General features: G+C 41.5%; 1 protein-coding gene across 3 annotated transcripts in view; it reads left to right on the top strand.

Annotated features, from left to right (window-relative positions):
• spata6 (spermatogenesis associated 6) overlaps window positions 1-19,980 on the top strand; it is a 99,667-nt gene extending 79,687 nt beyond the window's left edge. For 2 of the 3 annotated variants that reach the window (XM_072574257.1, XM_072574258.1), the window contains 3 exons: window positions 2,228-2,327; window positions 14,076-14,161; window positions 18,820-19,980. In XM_072574257.1, coding sequence (XP_072430358.1) covers window positions 2,228-2,327; window positions 14,076-14,161; window positions 18,820-18,979 — 346 coding nt within the window. In that variant the 3' untranslated portion in view covers window positions 18,980-19,980. Of the gene's footprint in view, window positions 1-579; window positions 695-2,227; window positions 2,328-14,075; window positions 14,162-18,819 lie in introns of those variants that run through there. The other variant, XR_011961156.1, reaches the window with a different exon arrangement.
• Window positions 19,981-26,550: the final 6,570 nt, after the last annotated feature.

Here is a 26,550-nt window from a genome sequence, read left to right as displayed (position 1 = left end):
TCTCTTTAGAAGGGGTTATATTTTTAAATTAAAAATGTAGAAAGTTTCATAGATGAATCCTCAAGGTGCTAGCATCCCCTCTATGTCTTGCCTAAACTGCAGGATGCTGTTTATTCAAGTTAAAAGGCTCTCAGCTTCAAGAGCCTATTCAGCACCCTACGTTGTGCTTTGAGTCAGTCCTCTGCCACTAAATGAACAATTTGGGAAAAATCACCATCAAATATCTGTTCTTGACTTAGTATGGATTGTCATCCCCAACTTGCAAACTCAAAATCCTGTCCTTTTTGCCTAATAAATTAGGTGAACATTTGGCACTTAGACAAGATGTGTGTAATTTCAGTATAATGGAAGTAGGGATGGAGGAGCTAATTCTGCATGAAGGAAACATAATTGCCTTAAGAGAATTATAAGGGGTCCACAAATTGTTACATCCAGGCAACAACTGATTCAAGAGATGGAATAGTTATGGCTGCAGAAATCCTGCATGGTGGCAATTTCACATAAAATGTAACAATTTTGCAAATTACACTGACTGTGGCACGTTGGTGTATTTAAACTGAATAATTATTTAAATCCTAGCATTTGCTATTTTTCCAATTTTGGACAAAGCTCCACCCAGAACACAGATTACCTGTATTAACTGGACACATTGAAACTCCTGGGGCTTGGATTATTCAAATTCCTACCCTTGATGGTATGATATTTTACAACTTTTATGAAGAGTATTTTGTGCTTTATGTTAAATTTTATTGAACATTATGGCCTTAATAAGTTTTTTTTTGCTGGGTAGTGTAGCATTTTTTGATATTTTATTCATGCCAGTACTTTCACATTTCTCGGTTGTTGCTGTTAAGTAAGAAACACTATTCCAAGTAGCGAGAATAAGAATTCCTTTGTGATCCCAATATTACTATATGGTCCAGATAGGGAAGTCATAAGAAATGCCTCATGAGACCAATTTCATCTCCTGTGTCACAAATCCAGAATCAGTATTTTTAGAATCGGATATACATATCAAACGAAACAGGAAGTTACCAATATGCATTGAGTGCACAAAGCCTCAAATGCCTAAATTATTTGACCAAGTTGAAAGACTAAGTCAATGCCTTTTAGGAGAAAGCAGGGTTTTTTTTTCAGGTATTAGCTGTTAGCACCACTGAGAAACTCCGTAACCACTGAAGAACACCTGTTTTCTGCCATCTATCTCTGTACTTTAGAAAGTATGCCATGCTATTTAGGGACAGTGAAGAAGTATGTGTAAAAAAATAATGATGCTTCAAGTGCAACCTCCATAAAAGTGTGACACTTCACAATTTAAATTTGTAATTGGTTGATGGACTGCAGAAAATATGAACAAAATTGTGTGCAGTTATTTGCACCTTCTCCCATATAACTGCCTCCTTGTGTATAACTTCTATCTTTTCCTATTGAAAGGTGATTTTCAGCTACAAATAAGGGTACCCATCTGTAGCCCCTGTGCTATAATCCAATCCAAGCCCATTTTTGCCACTATTTAAATATTAGAACCAAGTGCATAGCACAAGATCATGATCAAACCTTAAATGGAGATACAAGAATATTTTTCGGAAAGCATGCTTGTTTATTTAATTGTTCCTCTTTCCAAGGTATGAGCTTAAGTCTTATTATTTTTATGTGTCATTTACATATCAGTGCAAAGACAGTGCTGTGTTTGTGAAATAAAAAACTGACGCTTTTATCTTGACAGAAACAAGGCTTAAATTTAACATATTCCTTTCTCCTCATGGCATTTTGACATTTTGAAAGGGAGTCTGAGGTCACACACAAGTGCCTTTGGAAGAAGATGAAGTGCAGAAAAACATGTTAGTCAAACACTCTGTGCATCCTGTCTTTGGGCAATCTTGTCATGGGGTGGGTGAGGATTGGTTCAGCTACACACCCAATAACAGAAAGTAGCCAATTAGTGGAAGTAACTGGCACCTCGGGCTAAGACAGGGAGACTGCCAGGATCTCCCTTGCAGCAGACTATTTCCATGATGCAGATAAAGCCCAACAGAGGCCAGGCCTTAATTGGCACCTCCAGTAAGATTATGGAGGTGGCCAGGCATTAATCGTTAGTCCCAGTTTCAGAAAATCTCCAAAGGATAAAATTCCCCCTATCTCAACTCTGAACACCTTTTCACGAGTGCAAGATTTGCTCTTGTTACTAATGCTGCAAATAAATATGGATGCTTTATGTATAATTTAGATTTTATCCAGGATCCTTTGGGCCAACAAAATGGGAAGAAATTCATCAACGAGTTCTAAAAGTTTTGAAGTCAAACAGCGCAAGACAAAGACTGGATTTTGTAAGTACAATAAAAATTGATTTCTATTATCTTAAAAATCTCATGAATGAAAAAAATCCACCAGGAACTTGAACCTGAAGTCACATAAGAGTGTTCAGTATTGGTACAACAAAAATGAAGACAAAGCAAAATATTTAAATTTAAATTTCAACAATCAAAGTATTACCATTGTAGCTTCTATATCCTACTGTATTGCTCATTGCCATATACCATACAGAAGGTAGGAAGAAATTGACGTATTAACTCTCAGGGCCCACTGGGAGCTGGGCAGAGGCAGGTGTGGGGTGGGTGAAAATAATGTAGTCCTGGGCGCCAGTTGTTTCCACTGTCAGTAAATTTCATCAGGATCCATTTTGCTTCCTTTATACCACAGAGGAGCAGGAAAGTCTAAACAAGAAGATATAGGAAAGTGGAGCACAAGCAGCCCTGGTGAAACCCCTTAGAATAGAATCCCTACAGTGTTGAAACAAGCCATTGGCCCAATAATTCCCTTTGAAGAGTAACCTACCCAGAACCATTCCCCTACCCTATTACTGTACATTTACCCCTGACTAATGCACCTAACCCATACATCTGTGAACACTACTGGCAACTTAGCACGGCCAATTCACCTAATCTGCACATCTTTGTGTGTGGGAGGAAACCGGAGCACCTGGAGGAAACCCATACAGACAGGGGGAAAGTGTGTAAACTTAACACAGTCGCCTGAGGCTGGAATCAAACCTGGGTCTGTGGCACTGTGAGGCAGCAGTGCTAACCACTGAGCCACCATGCCCATGCATGGATGGAGAGAGGGCATCCCCAAAATCGTACTCAATCTATTAGAGTCATAGAGATGTACAGCATGGAAACAGACCCTTCGGTCCAACCCGTCCACGCCGATCAGATGTCCCAACCCAATCTAGTCCCACCTGCCATCACCTGGCCCATATCCCTCCAAACCCTTCCTATTCATATACCCATCCAAATGCCTCTTAAATGTTGCAATTGTACCAGCCTCCACCACATCCTCTGGCAGCTCATTCCATACACGTACCACCCTCTGCGTGAAAAAGTTGCCCCTTAGCTCTCTTTTATATCTTTCCCCTCTCACTCTAAACCTATGCCCTCTAGTTCTGGACTCCCTGACCCCAGGGAAACGACTTTGGCTATTTATCCTATCCATGCCCCTCATAATTTTGTAAACCTCTATAAGGTCACCCCTCAGCTTCTGTCGCTCCAGGGAAAACAGCCCCAGCCTGTTCAGCCACTCCCTGTAGCTCAGATCCTCCAACCCTGGCAACATCCTTGTAAATCTTTTCTGAACCCTTTCAAGTTTCACAACATCTTTCCGATAGGAAGGAGACCAGAATTGCACGCAATATTCCAACAGTGGCCTAACCAATGTCCTGTACAGCTGCAACATGACCTCCCATCTCCTGTACTCAATACTCTGACCAATAAAGGAAAGCATACCAAATGCCTTCTTCATTATCCTATCTACCTGCGACTCTACTTTCAAGGAGCTATGAACCTGCACTCCAAGGTCTCTGTTCAGCAACACTCTCTAGAACCTTACCATTAAGTATATAAGTCCTGCTAAGATTTGCTTTCCCAAAATGCAGCACCTCACATTTATCTGAATTAAACTCCATCTGCCACTTCTCAGCCCATTGGTCCATGATTTGTGGGACATGATTTCCCACGCACAAAGCCATGTTGACTATCCCGAATCAGTCCTTGCGTTTCCAAATACATGTACATCCTGTCCATCAGGATTCCCTCCAACAACTTGCCCACCACTGACATCAGGCTCACTGGTCTATAGTTCTCTGGCTTGACCTTACCACCCTTCTTAAACAGTGGCACCACGTTTGCTAACCTCCAGTCTTCCGGCACCTCACCTGTGACTATCGATGATACAAATATCTCAGCAAGAGGCCAGGCAATCACTTGTCTAGCATCCCACAGAGTTCTCGGGTACACCTGATCAGGTCCTGGGGATTTAAAAATCTTTATCCGTTTCAAGACATCCAGAACTTCCTCCTCTGTAATCTGGACATTTTGCAAGATGTCACCATCTATTTCCCTACTGCCTATATCTTCCATATCATTTTCCACAGTAAATACTGATGCAAAATATTCATTTAGTATCTCCCCCATTTTCTGTGGCTCCACACAAAGGCCACCTTGCTGATCTTTGAGGGGCCCTATTCTCTCCCTAGTTACCCTTTTGTCCTTAATATATTTGTAAAACCCTTTGGATTCTCCTTAATTCTATTTGCCAAGGCTATCTCATGTCCCTATTTTGCCCTCCTGATTTCCCTCTTAAGTATATTCCTACTTTCTTTATACTCTTCTAAGGATTCACTCAATCTATCCTGTCTGTACCTGACATATGCTTCCTTCTTTTTCTTAATCAAACCCTCAATTTCTTTAGTCATCCAGCATTCCCTATAGTTACGAGCCTTCCCTTTCACCCTGACAGGAATATACTTTCTCTGGATTCTTGTTATCTCATTTCTGAAGGCTTCCCATTTTCCAGCCCTTTACCTGCGAACATCTGCCTCCAATCAGCTTTTGAAAGTTCTTGCCTAATACCATCAAAATTGGCCTTTCTCCAATTTAGACCTTCAACTTTTAGATCTGGTCTATCCTTTTCCATCACTTTTTTAAAACAAATAGAATTATGGTCACTGGCCCAAAGTGCTCCCCCACTGACACCTCAGTCACCTGCCCTGCCTTATTTCCCAAGAGTAGGTCAAGTTTTGCACCTTCTCTAGTAGGTAGATCCACATACTGAATCAGAAAATTGTCTTGTACACACTTAAGAAATTCCTCGCCATCTAAACCTTTAACACTATGGCAGTCCCAGTTGATGTTTGGAAAGTTAAAAACCCCTACCATAACCACCCTATTATTCTTACATTAACCACAGCAATTAAGATTGGTAAAGGATTCAGGTGGTATGATGGCTCAGTGGTTAGCACTGCTGCCTCAGAGCACCAGAGACACGGGTTTGATTGCAGCCTCAGGTGACTGTATGTGTGGAGCTTACACATTCTCCCTGTGTCTGTGTGGGTTTTCAGTTTCCTCCATAGTATGAAGATGTGCAGGTTAGGTGGATTGGCCATGGGAAATGCAGGTTTGCAGGGATAGGGTAAGGGGGTGGGTCTGGGTGAGATGCTCTTCAGAGGGGCAGTGTGGACTCGTTGGGCTGAATGGCCTGCATCCACACTATAGGGATTCTGTAATTCTAAAAAAAACATTGAGAGCTCCTTAAGAAAAAAAATCTCAGATTCTAAAACGGGCGCAATGGCTGTGCACTAGATATGGGGCAAACCAGGAGCATGAGGTGGGCACTCATTGCAGAACCAGATGTGGTCAGCCTAGACAACTCATGTATCCAGTGCATAGTTTCCTCAGCCATCAGAATACAGCTGTTGGTAAAATGTACAGCAATGCAGGAAGAAAGTGCTCTCTGTGCTCAAGGATAAGTGCCAATATCTTGTCTCTGAGACCTCACAAGGGTCACTGCTCATTTGAATTCTGCCATTTGCTCATTGGCCACAACTCTCACAATTGCATGCATCATGTTTACGCAACAACTGTCACTTACTAACCCATCCCATTGTCTAAGATTCCTACTCACTCAGGGCCCGTGCATCGCTACTAACTACTCTTTCATCCTCTGTCATCATACTCAATCCCACCCTTTGTCATATTTTAAAAAAATGTTACCCCATGACCAGAATGAGAAGGATAAATCCAGTGGGGTCAGTGGGCATCATATTCCTTACTCCTTCTGAGGAGAAAGTACATGATTTAACCAGAGAACAGCAGAATACTTGTCTGGTGTCAGGGTGACATCAGTGACAAACCACCCCAATAAGCTTAATTGTGATGAGCTGGACAGTACTGCGCTGTTCCCTTGCTAACATCAGTGCTAACTCATTCATAATGTGCACAAGCTTTCACCACTTTTTGCACAGCTAACTCACTCTATTGTTACGACACGACAGTGAACTCCTCTACTAATTAAACCAAACACCTAGAAAAGCTCACCTCGATCTGCAACCTGTCAAAGTGTGAGTGACAGAGAACTCCCAAATTCTACTATTTAAAGAAAAAATATCAATGTATTCTTTAACTCTAAAAGTGAACAACAACTATTTACAACTTGAAGCCTTCTATCTCTTAAATGCTTGTGATCTGCCTCCCACTCTATAGAAATATACTGCTCCCATAAAAATCCGTATTAAAATTATATCAACTTAAGTTCAAAACCACACAGCAGCTGTCGTCGTTGGTGTCTGTCTTCCTCTGGCTGAAGATTTCTCTGGGTCATCTTCGGTCTTTTGCTGCAAAGATGTTTCATATGATAAAGGTACCTTTGATAGAGAGTGTTTTGAATGGCAGTCTCTCTCTAGATGGCAGTAACTCTCTGTCTAACTTTTAAAATTTTTGCTTCTTTATACCCCAACATCAGATCATCTCATTGGCTCGAGATTGGCAAAAACAATAAATTCAAAATCAATTGGGTTTTAGTATCCTGGGGCATAATTTAATCTGATTGGTTAAATTTAAATTGTTGTCAAAATAGCAACCAAACCTCAAGGTATGTGTTTCACAGCCACATTTTACATGTTTTCAATTTTCCAGTACACTCTGAGACTGCTAGTTGGTCATCTGAGAGATAGAATTAATCTGCACATGGAGAGGCAGGGATTAATGATGAACATGGTTCTGATGGGCTGATCAATAGCAAATGAAATTCAATCAGGATAAGTCTGATGCCCTTGGGCTTGACAAATAAGACAAAGCAATACATGGTGAATGATTAGACTCCATGGGAAGCACCACAGATCAGAGATATACAAGTCCACCAGTCCCTTAAAATAGCATAACACGAAGATAAAACGGTTAAGAACACACATGGAATATTTGCCTTTATTATTTATGGCACAGTGGAGTTTAAGAGCTGGAATTTATGCTGCAACTATGTAAAATGTTGGTTATGAGGGGCATTGATAGAGTAGACTGAGAAGAACTTTTACCGTTCAATGAGAAGCAATGACCAGTTGGCATTGTTTTAAGAAAAGAGACAGGGGTTTAGAGGAGGTATGAGGAATAATATTTTCACTCAGCAGGTGGTGAAAAGCTAGAAGTTACTGCATGTAAGAGTCATAGAGACAAAAATCTTCATAACATTTAATAAGTATTTAAATGTGCATGTGCAATGCCAAGGCATACAAGGCTATAGACGAAGTACAGAAAAATGAGATTAGAACAGTCAGGTGGTTGTTTTTCATTGGTGCAGACTTCAAGGGCTGAAGGGCCTTTTTATGTGTTGTAGACATAAATGACTCTATTTCCACATTTGCCATGTGCTTTAATATTGCCATCCAATCGCCTGTGGGGACTTTGTCAAAAGCGTTCTGAAAATTCAACTATATTACATCCCTTGATCCCTTTGTCAGTTTTGTAAGTAACATCCTTAAAAAATTCCAACAGCTTTGTTAAACAAGGATTTCCATTTGCAAATCTATGCTGACTATACCCAATCAGATAATTTTATCCAAGTGTCCATTTATCATTCCTTTATTATAGATTCTAGCATTTTCCCTGCTACTGATCTAAGGCTGATCGATCTGCAGTTCCCTATTATTCCCTTGACCCTTTCTTAAATTGTGAGGTGAATTGCAAGTTTCAAATCTGCCAGAATCATTTCAGAAACTAAGAAATTTTGGAAGGTAATTGCTAATGCACCAACTATCTCTACAGTCACCTCCTTCAACATTCTGTGATATAGACTATTAGGTCCTGGAATTTAACAACCTTCAAACCATTAATTTTTTTCAGTACAACCTTTTTACTAATAATAATTTCCTTCAACTCCTCATTCTCTCTGTAGTCATTTGGATTTCTAGTTCTGGGAGACTTCTGTTTCTTCCTCAATAAAAACAGACACAAATTATTCATTTAGCTTCTCTGCTATTTCTCTGTTCCCCATTATAAATTCTCCTGACTCTGCTTTTAATGGACCCCTATTTAACTTCGGCAAATGTTTCCTTTCTATGTATCTGGAAAATCTATTACAGAATGATTTAATGTATTTTGCTAAGTTGTATTCATGTTTTGTTCTTCCCTACTGGACTACACCTCCTCCCATCCTGCCTCCTGTAAAAAGACTATCCCTCGTTCTCAATTCTTCCTTCTTCACCGCATCTGCTCCCAGGAAGACCAGTTCCACCACAGAACACACCAGATGGCCTCCTTCTTCAAAGACTGCAATTTTCCTAGCACGTGGTCGATGATGTGTTCCAGTGCATCTCATCCACTTCTTGAACCTCTGCCCTCGAACCCCACCCCTCCAACCGCAACAAGGACAGAACCCCCGGTCCTCACCTCCCACCCCACCAATCTCTGTATACATCGCATTGTCCTCCATTTCCACTGCCTACAAACGAACCCCTCTACCAGGCATGTAATTTCCTTACCACCCCTATCTGCTTTCCGTAAAGACCATTCCCTCCGCAACACACTTGTCAGGTCCACCCACCCACCCCCCCAACCAACCCACCCTCCCCTCCCGGCACCTTCCCCTGCCACTACAGGAATTGCAAAACCTGCACCCACACAAATCCCCACACCTCCGTCCAAGGCTCCAAAGGAGCCTTCCACATCCATCAGAGCTTTATCTGCTCTTCCACATGTAATTTACTGTATCTATTGCTCCCGATGTGGTTTCCTCTACATCGGGAATACAGGGCGCCTACTTGCAGAGCGTTTCAGAGAACATCTCCGGGACACCACACAAACCAATCCCACCACCCTGTGGCTGAATACTTTAACTGCCCCTCCCACTCCACCAAGGACATGTAAGTACTGGGCCTCCTCCATTGCCACATCCTAACCATCCAACACCTGGAGGAAGAATGCCTCATCTTCCACTTTGGGAACCCTCCAACCACATGGGAGCAATGCGGATTTCACCAGTTTCCTCATTTCCCCTCCCTCCACCTTATCCCAGTTCCAACCTTCCAGCCGCCCTCCTGACCTATCCTACCTGTTCATCTTCCTTCACTATTATCAATTCCACCCTCAGTATCACCATTACCCCCACCTCCATCTCTGTATCACACTCTCAGCAATCTTCCCCCCATCCCCACCCTCCTCCCATTTATCTCTCCACCCCCTCGGCTCACAAGCCTCATTCCTGATGAAGGGCTCTTGCCCGAAACGGCTATTCTCCTGTTCCTCGGATGGTGTCTGAACTGCTGTGCATGTCCAACACCACACACTTGACTCTGATCTCCAGCATCTGCAGTCCTCACTTTCTCCCCCACCTTTTCAGTTTCCTTGTCCTCCTTTACTGTGTTCTAAAACTTCCCAATCTTCAGATCTTTTGCTATCTGTGGTCACTTTATAAACCTTTTCTTTTAATATTATGCAACTTGCTTTGTCAGCAACAGTTGATTGACCTTTTTTTGAATTTTTGCACCATAATTGAATGTATAGATGTTTTAAGCTGTAAATCATTAACTGTCCATTGCCAATGAATAGTCATACCTTATAATTTATTTTTTGAGTCTAACTGCCATCTTGTATCTCATGCTTTCATAATTTCCCTTATTGACATTTAACACCCTTGCTCAGATTGAACTACCTGACGTTTAAGCATAATGTAAATTATATAGTTAAAAATCACACAACACCAGGTTATAGTCCAACAGGTTTATTTGGAAGCACTAGCTTTCAGAACGCTGCTCCTTCATCAGGTGGTTGTAGAGTATAAGATTGTAAGACACAGTATTTATAGAAAAAGTTGACAATGTGATGTAACTGAAATTATATAATGACAAAGACCTGGATTGTTTGTTGAGTCTCACCTCTTAGAATGACCGTGTTGATTTCAGTTCTTTCATATGTAAACCGCAAAATTTTTTTAAAAAGTTACATTCTCAAGTGAACTTTAACAATTGGTGCCATGTCGGCCCAAGTAATGTATTGAAGGTGTTAGCTTCCTGTGTGAGGCTCTGTGCCACAATGGTCAGACTGATTCTAATCTAAAAAACAGATTTACAGAATCTTACATGGATTCATGCAGTTTTTGAGCGAAGTTAAATGTAATTCTGCAAGTACAAAATCACCCCAAAAACTTATATGGGTATGTGTGTGGGGACGGATGTTTATGAGTGTGTGTGTGTGTGTAAAAAGGTGTATAAATCAGTGAGAGGGTGTATGTGTGAGTGTATGAGAGGGTCTGCGTGATTCTGTGGGTCTGTAGGACAGTGTGTGTGTGTGCGTGCGTCTGCCTGTGTGTGTGTAGAGTGCAGTGGGGTCACTTGTAGTGTGACATGAACCCAAGGTCCCGGTTGAGGCCATCCCCATAGGTACCAAACTTGGCTTGAAGGATGCCCTTATAAGAACGGAGTGTGATGCTCAACTCAGCAAATGCCAGTTTTGACGTGCCACAGCAAGGAACCATATTGACCTCCTCAGGAGACAGACATGAGCTGCAACCGACAGGATACCTTTCATTGTCCAGTACTTCCCAGGAGCCAATAAACTACTCCATGTTCTTCGTAGCCTGCAATACATTATCAATGAGGATGAGCACCTCGCCAAGACCTTCCCCACACCTCCACTGCTCGCCTTTAAACACCCACCAAACCTCAAACAGATAATTTCTGGTCAGTACCATTCAATCTTGTTACCTCGCCTTTAAACAATCACCAAACCTCAAACAGATCATTTCTGGTCAATACCATTCAATCTTGTTACGGTAGACACTGCAAGGCATGGATACTACCATTGCACGTGGGGATATCTCCCACCATGTGCGTGGTAGGTACTCATGCAACTCAGCCAACATTGTCTATCTCATATGCTGCAGGCAAGGATGCCCTGAGGCATGGTACATTGGCAAGACCAAGCAGAGATTACGGGAACAGATGACTGGATACCGCACAACAATCAACAAACAGGAGTGTTCCCTCCCAATTGGAGAACACTTCAGCGGTCTGGGACATTCGACCTCAGACCTTCAGGTGACCATCCTTAGACCAGACTTCGGGACAGGCAACAACGTAAAGTGCCAAGCAGAGGCTGATAGTCAATTTCGGTACACATGAGGATGGCCTCAACCGGGACCTTGGGTTCATGTCACACTACAGATGACTCCATTGCACTATACACACACACAGACGCACACACATGAACAGATGCACAGACAGACACACACTCTCCTACAGACCCATACACTCACGCAGACCCTCACTCATATGCTCACACATACACTCCCACACGCACCCTCTCACAGGCTTATACCTCTTTACATTCACACTCGCACACACGTACATACACTTTCTCATAGACACTCATACCCCCCCCACCTCCCCAACACACCCCCACATGCACACATACACATATAATTTTGTGGGGTGAATTTGTACTTGCAGAATTACATTTTACCTTGCTCAAAAACTGCATGATTCCGTGTAAGTTTCTGTAAATCCGTTTTTTTAGATTATAGTCAGTCTGACCATTGTGGCACAGACAGTCTCACTCAAGGCAGCTCACACCTTCAGTGCATTATCTGGGTCGACATGGCACCTATTGTTAAAGTTCACTTGAGAATGTAACTTTTAAAAAAGCTTTGCGATTTACATATGAAATAACTGAAACCAACATGGTCATTCTAAAAGATGAGAGATTTAACAAACAATCCAGGTCTTTTTCAATAGATAATTTCAGTTACATCAAACTGTAAACTTTTGCTATAAATTCTGTGCCTTACAATCTTACATTCCACAACCACCTGATGAAGGAGCAGTGCTCCAAAAGCTAGTGCTTCCAAATAAACCTGTTGAACTATAACCTGGTGTTGTGTGATTTTTAACTTTGTATACCTCAAGTTTGCTCTTCAACATGCTACTCAAGAAAACCATCCATAAGATTCCAGAAACTTGTCCTCTACAATTTTAGTACACAAATGATTTACTCAGTGTATATGTAAAATGAAGTCACCCATGTGTTTTTTTTTAATACACTTGTAGGACGTGGATATCACTGCCTGGCCAGCATTTATTGCCCATCTCTAATTTCCCTTGAAAAGGTGGTGGTGAGCTGCCTTATTGAACCATATGCTACAGGTTGACCCACAATGCCCTTGGAGAGGAAATTTCAGGATTTTGACCCATCAACAGTGACAGAGTGGTGGTACATTCCCAAGTCAGAATGATGAATGGTTTGGAGGGAAACTTGCAGCCGGTGGCATTCCCATTTATCTGTTGTCCTTGTCCTTCTAGGTGGAAGTTGTTGGGGATTTGGTGGGTGCTGTCTTTCGATCTTTGACTAGGTTCTGTGCTGCATTTTGCAGATAGTACACATTGCTGCTATTAAGTGTTATTGGTGGAGGAAATGGATGTTTGTTGATGTGGTGCCAATCAAGTGGGCTGCTCTGTCCTCAATTGTATCCTGAATGGTTGTTCAAGCTTCTCTCTTTTCCCATTAACTCTTGTATCCTCCCATTCATTACAATGAAGCTTTATGTTATGCACTCACACAATGTGTTGTGGAGGCTTCCAAAGGAATTCGATATTATCCCTCCATAACCTTAGCCAAATGTATGTTTCACAACCAAAGTCTTCATGCTACTAAATTGGAAGAATTGAATTCTACCAGCCTACATGATAGCCACGAATACCCCTATCTGCCCAAAGATAAAGTATCAATCAAAAATATGTCTTTACATACTTCCAATTCAATCTGCAAGTATGACAGCTGCAAAGTGGTGTCTTTCAGCCCTATTTATGCAAGTGTTTCTGATATGCAAAGCTCAGGTAATGCATTTAAGTGTGTTTGTCTGATTACATTTGCTCAGTTGACGTGCACACAGGTAATGGTCAAGATTGCTTGAGACTATAATTTGTTAATGCGCATTTTTGTACAATGAAATGCAAATTGAAGCCAGATGGATGGCATTTCCAAATCACTGCACTCACGTTATTGCAATCTTCTGCCTCTAGCAGAGCCTGACATTCCAAACAACAGATAGTAACTTACTCTGCCCAGTTTGCACACGGTGTGCTGTAGTTGTGCAATTGAGTTTTGATCCAAGATGGCAAGGTTCCAGCTTCATGTTCTTGTGAGGAAGTATACTTCATATTCCCTTTTGCATTACTGTCCCTCTGCGTGAGCCCTTTATGTAACTATTAATGTCCACACTTTACCCCCAAGTCCTATGGCTTTGCAAATTGCCATGCAGTTGCCAGATACCTGCTTTGACTTGTATGTCAGGAATTGGTGCCACTTAGTTTCTCAGGAAAGGAGAGGAGAGTTGGAAATGGCACAGAAATAATATGAGTTCGACCAATAACAATGAAATGCAAATACCCTCGCCATTACCCATGCCACAGAAAGAGGAAAGTCCCGCTCCATATCTCAGTTTGCTAAGATCTTAGGAAGTAATTCCAAATTTTATAAATTTGATAATTACAGCTGAATCTCTGATGTTAATAGCATAATTCTATGACAATCTTGGTAATTCTAGTGTAACATAAAATTGCTTAGCATGTGTTATAATTTTTGATATGTTCACTTGGTGGTTTTGGCTCCTCACTGAGAAAGTGAAGTTAAGTAATTATGTAAAACTAAAGCAGGAAACTTTGATCCTCTAAGAGTGTTTTTGGTATGTCAGTCTAAAACAGTAAACTTGAATTGCTTTTGATTAATATGTTTTTTAACTTTTGCTTCATGCTCTAGAATTCTTCTGCTGAAGTAGATTATCCTTCAGGTGTAAGATCTGTCTCATCTGTAAATTCAGCCTGTGACAATACAGACCATCTCAGGTACAGATGGATTTAAATATTGTAAAACACTTTGGGGTCTCTTTAAAAACTCTGGGGGGGTTGAGAAATCTGAGACAATTTTGAATTAGAGTGTTTATTTTAGCTGCCTAGCCATTAACATGTTTCATAGCCTACCATCACCATTGAGTTAAGACAACATAGCAGATCTTAGTTAGAATTATTCATATCTGTTATTTTCTGGTCATCTAAAACAGATTGAACTCCTCGTGTCGGTATCTACAGTGTGCTTTATTATTGTTTCTTCATATACCCAATGTTAATATTAATTTTAGTTATCTTCAACTGTATGTCTTATTATTCACATTCTACACAGTACACAAATGCAAGGAATCAGAAGAGATCATTCTGGAATCCCTTCAGTACAGAAAATGGTGACTTGGCCCACCAAGTCCGCATCATTCCTCCAAAGAGCAACCCCCCCCCACCACCACCCCCACCCCTGACCCACTCCCCCTACCCTATCTGAATAAACCCACATTTGCCATGCCTAATTCACCTAGTCTGCACATCCCTTGACATTACAGACAATTTACCATAGCCATTCCACCTAACCTATACATCTTTGGATTGTGGGAGGAAACCGGAACACTTGGCGGAAACTTATGCAGACACGGGGAGAATCTGCAAACTGTACACAGAAAGTTATGCAAGGCTTTGGGTCCCTGATACTGTGAGGCAGTAGTACTAACTATTGTGCCACTGTGCTGCCATATTCAATGTCAGTGAAATATTATATCCTGTGATACCTCTTATATCTCTCCATCAAATTTTGCCTCTATTTCCTTGTTAAGAATATAGAACATAGAACATAGAACATAGAACAATACAGCACAGAACAGGCCCTTCGGCCCACGATGTTGTGCCGAACTTCTGTCCTAGATTAAGCACCCATCCATGTACCTATCCAAATGCCGCTTAAAGGTCGCCAATGAATCTGACTCTACCACTCCCACGGGCAGCGCATTCCATGCCCCCACCACTCTCTGGGTGAAGAACCCACCCCTGACATCTCCCCTATACCTTCCACCCTTCACCTTAAATTTATGTCCCCTTGTAACACTCTGTTGTACCCGGGGAAAAAGTTTCTGACTGTCTACTCTATCTATTCCTCTGATCATCTTATAAACCTCTATCAAGTCACCCCTCATCCTTCGCCGTTCCAACGAGAAAAGGCCGAGAACTCTCAACCTATCCTCGTACGACCTACTCTCCATTCCAGGCAACATCCTGGTAAATCTTCTCTGCACCCTCTCCAAAGCTTCCACATCTTTCCTAAAGTGAGGCGACCAGAACTGCACACAGTACTCCAAATGTGGCCTAACCAAAGTCCTGTACAGCTGCAACATCACCTCACGACTCTTGAATTCAATCCCTCTGCTAATGAACGATAATACTCCATAGGCCTTCTTACAAACTCTATCCACCTGAGTGGCAACCTTCAAAGATCTATGTACATAGACCCCAAGATCCCTCTGTTCCTCCACCTGACCAAGAACCCTACCATTAACCCTGTATTCCGTATTCTTATTTGTTCTTCCAAAATGGACAACTTCACACTTGGCAGGGTTGAACTCCATCTGCCACTCCTCAGCCCAGCTCTGCATCATATCTAAGTCCCTCTGCAGCCGACAACAGCCCTCCTCACTGTCCACAACTCCACCTATCTTTGTATCATCTGCAAATTTACTGACCCACCCTTCGACTCCCTCATCTAAGTCATTAATAAAAATTACAAACAGCAGAGGACCCAGAACTGATCCCTGCGGAACTCCACTTGTAACTGGACTCCATGCTGAATATTTACCATCTACTACCACTCTCTGACTTCGACCGGTTAGCCAGTTTTCTATCCAATTGGCCAAATTTCCCTCTATCCCATGCCTCCTGACTTTCCGCATAAGCCTACCATGGGGAACCTTATCAAATGCCTTACTAAAATCCATGTACACTACATCCACTGCTCTACCCTCATCCACATGCTTGGTCACCTCCTCGAAGAATTCAATAAGACTTGTAAGGCAAGACCTACCCTTCACAAATCCGTGCTGGCTGTCCCTAATCAAGCAGTGCCGTTCCAGATACTCGTAAATCCTATCCCTCAGTACCCTTTCCATTACTTTGCCTACCACAGAAGTAAGACTAACTGGCCTGTAATTCCCGGGGTTATCCCTATTCCCTTTTTTGAACAGGGGCACAACATTCGCTACTCTCCAGTCCCCTGGTACCACCCCCGTTGCCAGTGAAGACGAGAAGATCATTGCCAACTGTACTGCAATTTCCTCTCTTGCTTCCCACATAATCCTAGGATATATCCCGTCAGGCCCGGGGGACTTGTCTATCCTCAAGTTGTTCAAAATGTCCAACACATCTTCCTTCCTAACAGATATCTCTTCTAGCTTATCAGTCCGTTTCACACTCTCCTCTTCAACAATACAGTCCCTCTCGTTCGTAAATACTGAAGAGAAGTACTTGTTCAAGACCTCTCCTATCTCTTCCGACTCAATACACAGTCTCCCACCACTGTCCTTGATCGGACCTACCCTCGTTCTCGTCATCCTCAGGTTTCTCACATACGCATAGAATGCCTTGGGGTTATCCTTGATCCTATCCGCCAGGGATTTTTCATGCCCTCTCTTAGCTCTCCTAATCCCTTTCTTCAGGTCCCTTCTGGCTATCCTGTATCCCTCCACTGCTCTGTCTGAACCTTGTTTCCTCAACCTTATGTAAGCCTCCTTCTTCCTCTTTACTAGACATTCAACCTCCCTCGTCAACCAAGGCTCCCTCACACGACCATTTCTTTCCTGCCTGATCGGTACATACATATCAAGGACACGTCGTATCTGCTCCTTGAAAAAGTCCCACATTTCCACCACATCCTTCCCTGACAGCCTATGCTCCCAACGTATGCTCCTCAAATCCTGTCTTACAGCATCGTAATTTCCCTTCCCCCAATTGTAGAAACTTCCTTGTTGTGCGCACCTATCTCTCTCCATAACCAAGGTGAAAGTCACAGAATTGTGGTCGCCATCACCAAAATGTTCACCCACTAACAAGCCCACCACTTGTCCCGGTTCGTTACCGAGTACCAAATCCAATATGGCCTCCCCTCTGGTTGGACAATCTACATACTGCGTTAGAAAAGCTTCCTGGACACACTGCACAAACACCGCCCCATCCAATCTACTTGATCTAAAGAGCTTCCAATCAATATTTGGGAAGTTGAAGTCGCCCATGACTACGACCCTGTGGCTTCTGCACCTTTCCAAAATCTGTTTCCCGATCTGTTTCTCCACATCTCTGCTGCTATTGGGGGGCCTATAATAAACACCCAACAAGGTGACTGCACCTTTCCTATTTCTGACTTCAGCCCATACTACCTCCAGAGGCAGATCCCCCTCAAACTTCCTTTCTGCAGCCGTTATACCATTTCTAATTAGCAATGCCACCCCCCCCTCCTTTTTTACCACCCTCCCTAATCTTACTGAAACATCTGTACCCAGGAACCTCCAACAGCCATTCCTGTCCCTCATCTATCCATGTTTCCGTGATGGCTACAACATCGTAGTCCCAGGTACCGATCCATGCCTTAAGTTCACCCACCTTATTTCTGATACTCCTTGCATTGAAGTATACGCACTTGAGCCCATCTCTGTGTCTGTAAGTAGTCCCTGTCAGTGCTACCTTCTCCACAGCCTCCCTACAGTCTTGGACATCCTGACACACAGCTAGCTTACTTGCTGGACTACAAGTCCGGATCCCATCCCCCTGCCAAATTAGTTTAAACCCCCCCGAAGAGTGCTAGCAAACCTACCCCCCAGGATATTGGTGCCCTTCTGGTTCAGGTGCAACCCGTCCTGTTTATACAGGTCCCACCTTCCCCAGAATGCAGTCCAATTGTCCAAATATCTGAAGCCCTCCCTCCTACACCATCCTTGCAGCCACGTGTTCAACTGCACTCTCTCCCTATTCTTTGCCTCTCTGTCACGTGGCACCGGCAACAACCCAGAGATGACGACTCTGTCTGTCCTAGCTTTTAGCTTCCAGCCTAACTCCTTGAGCTCTTGAATGACCTCCCCGCCCCTCTTCCTACCTATGTCGTTGGTGCCAATGTGTACCACGACTTCTGGCTGCACACCCTCCCCCTTAAGGATTCTGAAGACACGGTCCGAGACGTCTCGGACCCTAGCACCCGGGAGGCAACAAACCATCCGAGAGTCTCGCCCATGTCCACAGAACCGCCTGTCCGTCCCTCTAAATATCCTCAGGTATTCTCCCTATCAGCTATCATTACATGCACGTGAAACCCAAATCACAGCAACCTACTGGAAGAGCCGCTGAAGAAATTCCTGGCAATTTATTTTGTGCTTTGCTGATAGTTTTCACCTCCCCATTTAGCCTTTTTGTAATCTATCCTGAGGGATATATACTTAATTTGTATTCAGTCTATTAGTGATAATGTTCTATCTTTTGAAATTAATGAGAAATCTGTGTGCAGATTTTATGCATTTTCCTCCTAAGGTATTTCACTTGCTTTGTAATCTGAAGTCGGTTTGTTGACTATTTAAAAATAAATAAATGTAAACTTCATAAAATGACTTGTACAACAGAACAATCTGGCCTTCTTTCTGTCTGTATAGCTCAGTGCTCCATCAAAATGCTTCTGTACATCTGGGGGATGGTGATTATTGGTCGAATCGTGCTGCTGCTTATAAAGGAAAGCCTCACAGGGCAATCTTTGAAGAAAGTCTAGAAAAGATCTACAGAAATATGTACAAGAAAGCTTCAGATAGCACATAAGGATTGCATAAACTAATGTATTTCTGTATGTCACTGTTGTATCAGGTTTGGACTTTTTTTCTCCAACCTGTTTGTTATTTTAGAATACATAAATAATGCTAAATAATTAATTGTATTGTTTATGCTTTTCACTTGTGGAAATAATTAATGTCCATAATAATCATGATTACTTGTGGTTTTTGATATTGTCAGGAAAATTTAAATTTTTAGTATTTTCACTATTTATTTTGAAAATAAAGTCTACAACTTGATTTGTGGTTAGATTTGGGAGGATACAATTAAACCATTTTTGTCAGAACAATTTATAAGTATTTCTTAAAATATTTTACATTTTGCAGTCAAAAGACTGTAGTGCAACTCTGTGAGTAATTTTCAAAATAGCTATAACAAAGCATCGGTGTGCTTAAGTTTTGTACCAAAGTATTTTGTAGTAGTAAAGTATGAAGGGTTAATACCTGGAAAATTTAAAGAATTAGTATTAGTTAGCTTAGCTTGCTTATATTTTGTACATCATGTTAAAAAGGACAGAAATTTAATTTACAGCAGTGTCTGTGAAATATGAAGTTTGTGCCACTAACTGAAGTCAAAATGATATCTATTTTTTTAAAAATGGACTCCCTATTAGACGGAAAGGCAAAATGTCAAATGCAATGACAATAAAGGTCAGCTGTATTCTTTTATGCAGTCATGTCTCACAAATAAGAATCAATATGAATCAGAAATTCCCAGTCTGTTATAGTACACTAAGTATTATGCATTCATATTTAAGTCATTGTAGAATTCCAAAAATGTGTTTATCCTTACTAATCTTTACAGTTTAGACAGTGCAATAAATTTTATGCTCATGCAGTTGTTAGGATTTCGACAGCTATATCACTAAATACTAGTTTCATGCTTCATGTACTCACGTCTTGTACATTGAATGCAACTGTATTTGTGTGAGAATGATTTGGAGTCTAACAAATTATTCCTAAACAAAGCAAATATTAAATGCAATTTTTCTTATATTTGAAAAAGTACATATTTTCTATTAATTCCTACATTTAGAGTTTCTGTCAGTTGTCTGTTGTAACTCTGGATAAACAGTTTAAACAACCCTTTATGCTGATTTTCTGAGGTTTGCCCTGATGTGCTATGATAACAATGTGATTATGTTAAAATGTGACTGATTTATGAACTATGTCACTATGAGCTCTTACTGAGAAGAGTTAAACGTTGCAACTTGTGAAAGTAAGAATGGATATAGGTAATTCAACATTACAGAAACTGTTGAATTACTTTGCAAGACTGTTAATTTTGCTAATACTTTTGATGATTTGTACTTCCAGTTGTTTAAACAAACTAATTTGTGTTTGTGCAGACCAGCATTAGAATTAGTTCTGTAATCATAACTAACTTGCATTTTCATTAATCTATTCATACAAAAGGTGTCATCATGTTAAAGGAATAGTTTCATTTATTAAGGGTGTGATGCATCATGTCCTGTATTGAATAGAGTAGTTTTCTCATCCTCAAGTATGGACAAATGGCAAGCTGACAGTGAAGACAAAAATGTCAGTCCTCAATGCCTGCATCATAAGAATACTGCTGTACAGCAGTGAAACATGGGCTGCATATGCCAGACAGGAGAGAAGACTGAACACCTTCCACTTGAGGAGTATCCGCCATATCCTGGGCATATCCTAGCAAGACAGAGTGTCCAGCACAGCGGTCCTATCTCGGTCCTTTCCCAGCATGTATACTCTCAGGCAGGAGAGACTGCGCTGGCTGGGCCACATCTGCTGCATGGAGGACGGCTGCAACCTCTATGGAGAACTTACATCCAGAAAGAGACCCACTGGCTGATCCCAGCTGCGCCAAAAGGACGTTCGCATGAGGGACTCAAGGCACTTGATATCACTACAGAGTCCTTCGAAAGACTTGCAGCTGACCACAGGAGATGGAGAAACACCCTGAACCAACACGTCAAAACAGGGGAAAAGAAGCTGATGAGCACTGCAGCAGACAAGTGAGTACTCAGGAAGGAGTGCAGCAGCTCGAGCAGATCAACGGCCACATACAGATGTGACCTCTGTGACTGGGATTATCACTACAGTATTGGTCTCTTCAGTCACAAGCAGCTTTGCTTCAGGGAGGCAGAAAGCCAGAACAACGACGATGCAACCCATAGTCAGCCATGACCGAAAGGGGCGTCACTCACTCCGTTTTCTCATTACATTCCACAAAATATTTCCTTGTAAAAGACCAAAAGAGATTTGACTTTCCTGTAATAATGAAACTTATTAACTGAAGTGATTTGGCATCACTTCAATTTCAAAGTCACTATAATTTAGAAACTTTCAAGGCTGCTCATCAAACCACCTTAAATGTTGCAGTTAGTTTTAATCTGATAAGAAAGAACTAACCAGATAGTTAGCTAACTTTAATTTTCTAACTTCAAAACATGTCACAGGTTGAAGGCCATGCTTAGCTTGGTTCCACATTTCTCATTGCTCTGGAGCAGCTGACTTGATGTGTGCAGTATAACACTTCAGCTCCCCCCCTCCCACTTTACCAAGGACATGTCGATCTTGGGCCTCCTCCATTGCCAAACCCTTACCACCCGACGCCTGGAAGAAGAATGCCTTGTATTCCACCTTGGGACCCTGCAACCACAAGGGAGCAATGTGAATTTCACCAGTTTCCTCATTTCTCCTTCTCCCACATTATCTCAGTCCCAAGCCTCAAACTCAGAACCCACCTCCTGACCTGTCCAACACCTTTCCCATCTATCTGCTCCATCCTCCTCTCCGACTTATCACCTTCTTCCTCACCTTCATCTACTTATCACATTCTCAGCTACATTTCCCTCAACCCCACCCCCCCTCCCATTTATCTCTCAGCCACCTGGCCCACAAGCTTATTTTTGATGAAGGGCATATGCCTGAAACATTGATTCTCCTGCTCCTTGGATGCTGCCTGACCTGCTGTGTTTTTCCAGCGCCACACTCTCAATTCTGATCTCTAGTATCTGCAGTCCTCACTTTCTCCTCCCATGCAGTATAACTACCCTATGAGGCTCTGATTTTGTTTTTGGCAGTAAAATTAACTTCTTCTCTAAAACTGTATGTTGAAGAGATTACATTTAAAAGAAAATGTGTGTTGTAATGTGAATCAGCAATAATGATAATAAAACATTGCTGAAGATTAATTCTAATCAGATTGCATAAATATTTTCCAGAGTTGTGCATTAAAAAATGCAATAATTGTTTGTAAATATAATAATCTGCTCAGCAGATCCACAGACTTGATTGAAGGGAACTGTTACAAGAACTGAAGTATAGTTTACTACCACAGTGTGCTAACATCAGCACACTATTTTTGCCATAGATTTAGGACAAGTTTGTAAAACACTATAAAAATTCACAGAAACAAGTATAAATTATTTTAATAAGAAGTATCATTATGTAATATTTATTAATTGTATAGTTGTGTTAGTTTTAGTAGGTTAATTGTATTGTTTTAAATGACAGTCAATGCTAATAAGTTTTGTTTAATAAAATAACTGTACTCAAATTTCTTTTGTTTTTGTAACTAACTGTGTTGACCCTTAGTCACATCGCCTAAAACTTGTGGCCATAATTACAGTTGAACATAAGGACAATAAGCCCAAATCACCTTGATCTGCTATTGCCTCAGTCGATTCATTTAGCAGAGTGCAACCATGTCCATAATACTAACATCACCCACAAGTTAGCAGAGCCTTAAATTTGATTCTGCAACATTTGTAGACAATCAAATGATTTCTTAGTTACAGTAAAATTTTCAGGCAGTGTAAAAACATTTTTTGTTGTTTTAGTCCAATTCTTTGAGGGGTTTTAAAATTATTATCCTCACTAAAATTGCACTATGCTCTCTATTTTTTGTCAAGCATTTTTAAAGAATAAGTAGTATTAAAAAAATTCATTTTTATATTTAAGGAAAATAGACATGGTGTAAGCTTTGCCTTTTCAAATTTGTTTGTGTTATTTTAATGTTCAGATGTATTCTAGTGAAATTGTAGGAGACCTATGCCTGGTTTGGCATTAGCAGCACAGGCATAATGATCACCGTATCTTCAGGTCTAACTTCAGAGTTGTACTCAGAAGGAATTCCAGACCTCAATATTTAGTAATACTTAGCAAAAGAGTGATTATATTTTGTTTAGCATCTGGGTGGTAACAGAATTATTATGGACATGAAATGTTTGGACTATATTTGTAACTGAAGATGGTTATGGTATACTTAATAAGGAAGGTGATCCTACATTGTCTAATAACACAGTAATTGCACTGTATTTAGTAATAGGATGATTCCATTTACAGTATATATAATATTAGACGGTGACGGCCTTGGCCCAGGTATTCCTATTACTGTTGGAACAAATTTGGCTGATGGTAATTCTTTTTAAAATTATCCACTTGCATGTCACCAATTTTCTGGTCAAGAATCTGCATCTGAACAGTCCCAAATGCATTCATCAGAGGAAACCAGGAGTAGCATAGCAGATTTTTTCTCATGGCTTCAGGAGTTACAGGTCTCAAGGGCACTTTGACAGCACCTGAGCAAAGGAAGGTGTGTAAAGTAAGCGAGGGGATAGTGTGCTGAGTGGGTTGGTAAAGGGGTATGGGCGAGCAACGATTACATCAGCCTGCCAGAGCAGACCAATGAAAGTTGTTAAAGAGCTCATTATGATTTTGTTAAAGGGAAAGTTTGAAACTTTCATGGAGGTGCTGTGTTTAACCAGCTGTCTGAGACTAACCAACTGCAGAGGTGGGTACAGAATAGTGAGCCAGTTATGGCCCCTTCATGGAATTACCACAACTCCATAAGAAGGCTCATACATAAAGAGGATTTCAATCTTTGGAAGGCAGTAAACAGGATCATCAGAGCACCTCTGCCTTGGTGGGGGCAGAAGAGTTGGTAGCAAAGTTGCCAATCAGTAACTTGACTAAAATTTGCAATGATGGCACAACTCTCAGAATTTTGGCCTGGTGGCAATGATGAACAGCATACTGCAAAGGAAGGATGAACCTCCGAGCATCAAGACGGCACAGGAGAAGAAAAAGAGCAACAAATGCTTTTCAACACAGGATCTATTCCAAAGAAGAGCAATCTGGTGATCACTGAGTCCCTCATGAGACTGTAACTCTAAAAGCAGATGATCACAGAAACCCATGCCCTCATCACTAAAGATTTCAGACTTTGAAACATTGGTCAACATGCCTATCAGTAGTCATCAAAGTCACTGTGCTCTTGAATTTTGTTCAACATTGCATTGCATCACAGATCCCTACAGCCAAAATTGGGCAGTTTGTGTTTTATAAAAGAACAGGCACAGTGATCCCCAGCAGTGGGTACCGCCAGGTCTACATCGTCATGAGTTGCACCCTTGCAGCATTAAGGCATCCCGTTGAGAACTCAGATTCGTCAATAGAAAATTCCTTAATATTAGATACGTATTTCTTTCCTGGCATTAACATGGCTTATTCAATCTCACATCTTAACACTGCTACACATCTTTACTTTGACTCTCAAAATCTACAGATGATTTCCTTGCATCAAGAGATATCGCTTGAAGAAATACCCCCTCCCTCTGTGGAGCTTCAGCAGAGGTGCAGAAGTGGCACCAACAATGCTAACTGCTCACAAGGACAGCTATTGAGCGGGCGTTTGGACTTAAAGATGCAATTCTAGTACTGTAACTAGTCAGATAGTGTCCTCCAATCCCTCCTGCTGCATTCTTCATAAGATGACCCTCCAGGGAGGTGTGGAGCATGAATACAGTGAGACCATGGAAGGAGATAGCACGTCAGGACAAGAACAAAACCTGGAAATGTGAGAGTAGATGAAGATGGAGGTGAAGGGCATGATGCACTGAAATGCCCTAACATCACACAGAGGGGGTGGCTCAGAATGCAAAACGCTTGTCAGGATGTCATGAAAATCAGGGATTATCAGAGTCTAGAGCATTTCACCTTCTTCCTTTTGAGCCAGCTTAAGTAGCATAACATGGAAGAAAATCTGAGGTACTTGTGCTGACACCTGGATGGAAGATGCAGCCTGGAATATCTAACCATTTACTAGTATTGAAGGAAGCATATCTGTCCAGAGGCTTTTCCCTCAACATGGAGAACTTTCATCATCTCATACCACTTTACCTCTTATGAGAACAATAATATGAACCTTAGATGTGTGGCTTAAAATGTTGTAATTTATATACTGCAGGGGAAAACAATGGCAGGAGACACACATTGGTGACCCTTATGATGCTGCACGTAATACACTGACCTCTGTGTTTTATGACTCCTACATGGTGCTCCCCTTGTGATCACAGAAAAGGTGAAGGCAAACTGCTCACTCATCTTTCCATTGGTCGACTTGCATATCATCCTCATCATAGAGGTTACCACCAGGCCATCTCCAGAGGTCTGCACCTAGTGGTACCCTCGTCCTTCTTAGTGACATCTTAAGCATTGACTGCTGCTCCAGGTGGCATCTTCAGATATCCTTACATTATTAATGCTCTCCTTGAGTCCAGACTACGTAAAGAGGCATAGATCCTGTGAATGTCAGTGTGCAGTTCCTGCATGCACTCTGGGTGCTGCCATATATGCCTGACAAGAGATTTTTAACCTTTTCTATTCACATCTTCGTAATCCTGAACTATTGCACCGCACATGAAGTGAATGAACTTCACCATCCTCTACCCAACATTCCACATTCCAGTGAACGCTGTCTTGTGGAAACACACACCTGCTGATGTTTAAGGTGATGTGTTTTTTTGTGATTCCTGAGGCCCTGCATTTGCACTCAGCTCAGGATTGGTGTGTCTGACCCCCTTTGAGATGAATTGCCTTAATTTCTTTTTGCCTCCAGCATCTCGTCCATCTCACTAGTACAGTACTATGATTGGACTTATTAAGATGAATGTATCAGCACTGGTGGACAGGTGCAATAGGTGTGACAGTGCTTCTATCATGGGCCTTATAGATTCTCTGGATCCATGGAGACGCAGGCATCCTGGATTTGGACAGCTACACCTGTGAGAGACCCAAAGAGCAGAAGCTTCCACTGTGCTGAGGATCCCTATCTTAGTGCAAGACACACTGTTGGATGGGGTGGAGTACTGTACATTCTCTTAATGACTATATTACTCTCTTTAATGAAAAGCTAAATCAAGAGCTCCTGTTGCACTAAACCTGACTGCCTCCATTTCTAGCATTTTAACTATCTCCATCACTAACTGTTCCATGATATTATGAAGAATTTCTTTGGGCAAGGCTTCTATTTTTTGAGACGGTCTTTAATCGATAAGGGAAACCAAGAAAGAAAACTGAACTTTCCAGTTTCTAAGGAAACTAAGATTGAAGCTGACAATCTGAAACCCAAATCTTTAGTTGAGATTGTATTAAAAAAAATGGAGCCAACAGCTCAGTAAAAATTAATAAGTTTAGTAACGCCATTAAAGTATGCTGCCGAAAACAGACTAGATACAGAAACTGTAAATAAGCAAACACGTTGCTGATGCAGAGGCAAAAATAGAAATTGCT

The sequence above is a fragment of the Chiloscyllium punctatum genome, chromosome 7 (genome assembly GCF_047496795.1).
Source record: "Chiloscyllium punctatum isolate Juve2018m chromosome 7, sChiPun1.3, whole genome shotgun sequence".
NCBI classification, from domain to species: Eukaryota; Metazoa; Chordata; class Chondrichthyes; order Orectolobiformes; family Hemiscylliidae; genus Chiloscyllium; species Chiloscyllium punctatum.
The sequence above is the reverse complement of the archived record's forward strand: the minus strand, read 5'-3'. Positions and strand labels throughout refer to the sequence as shown.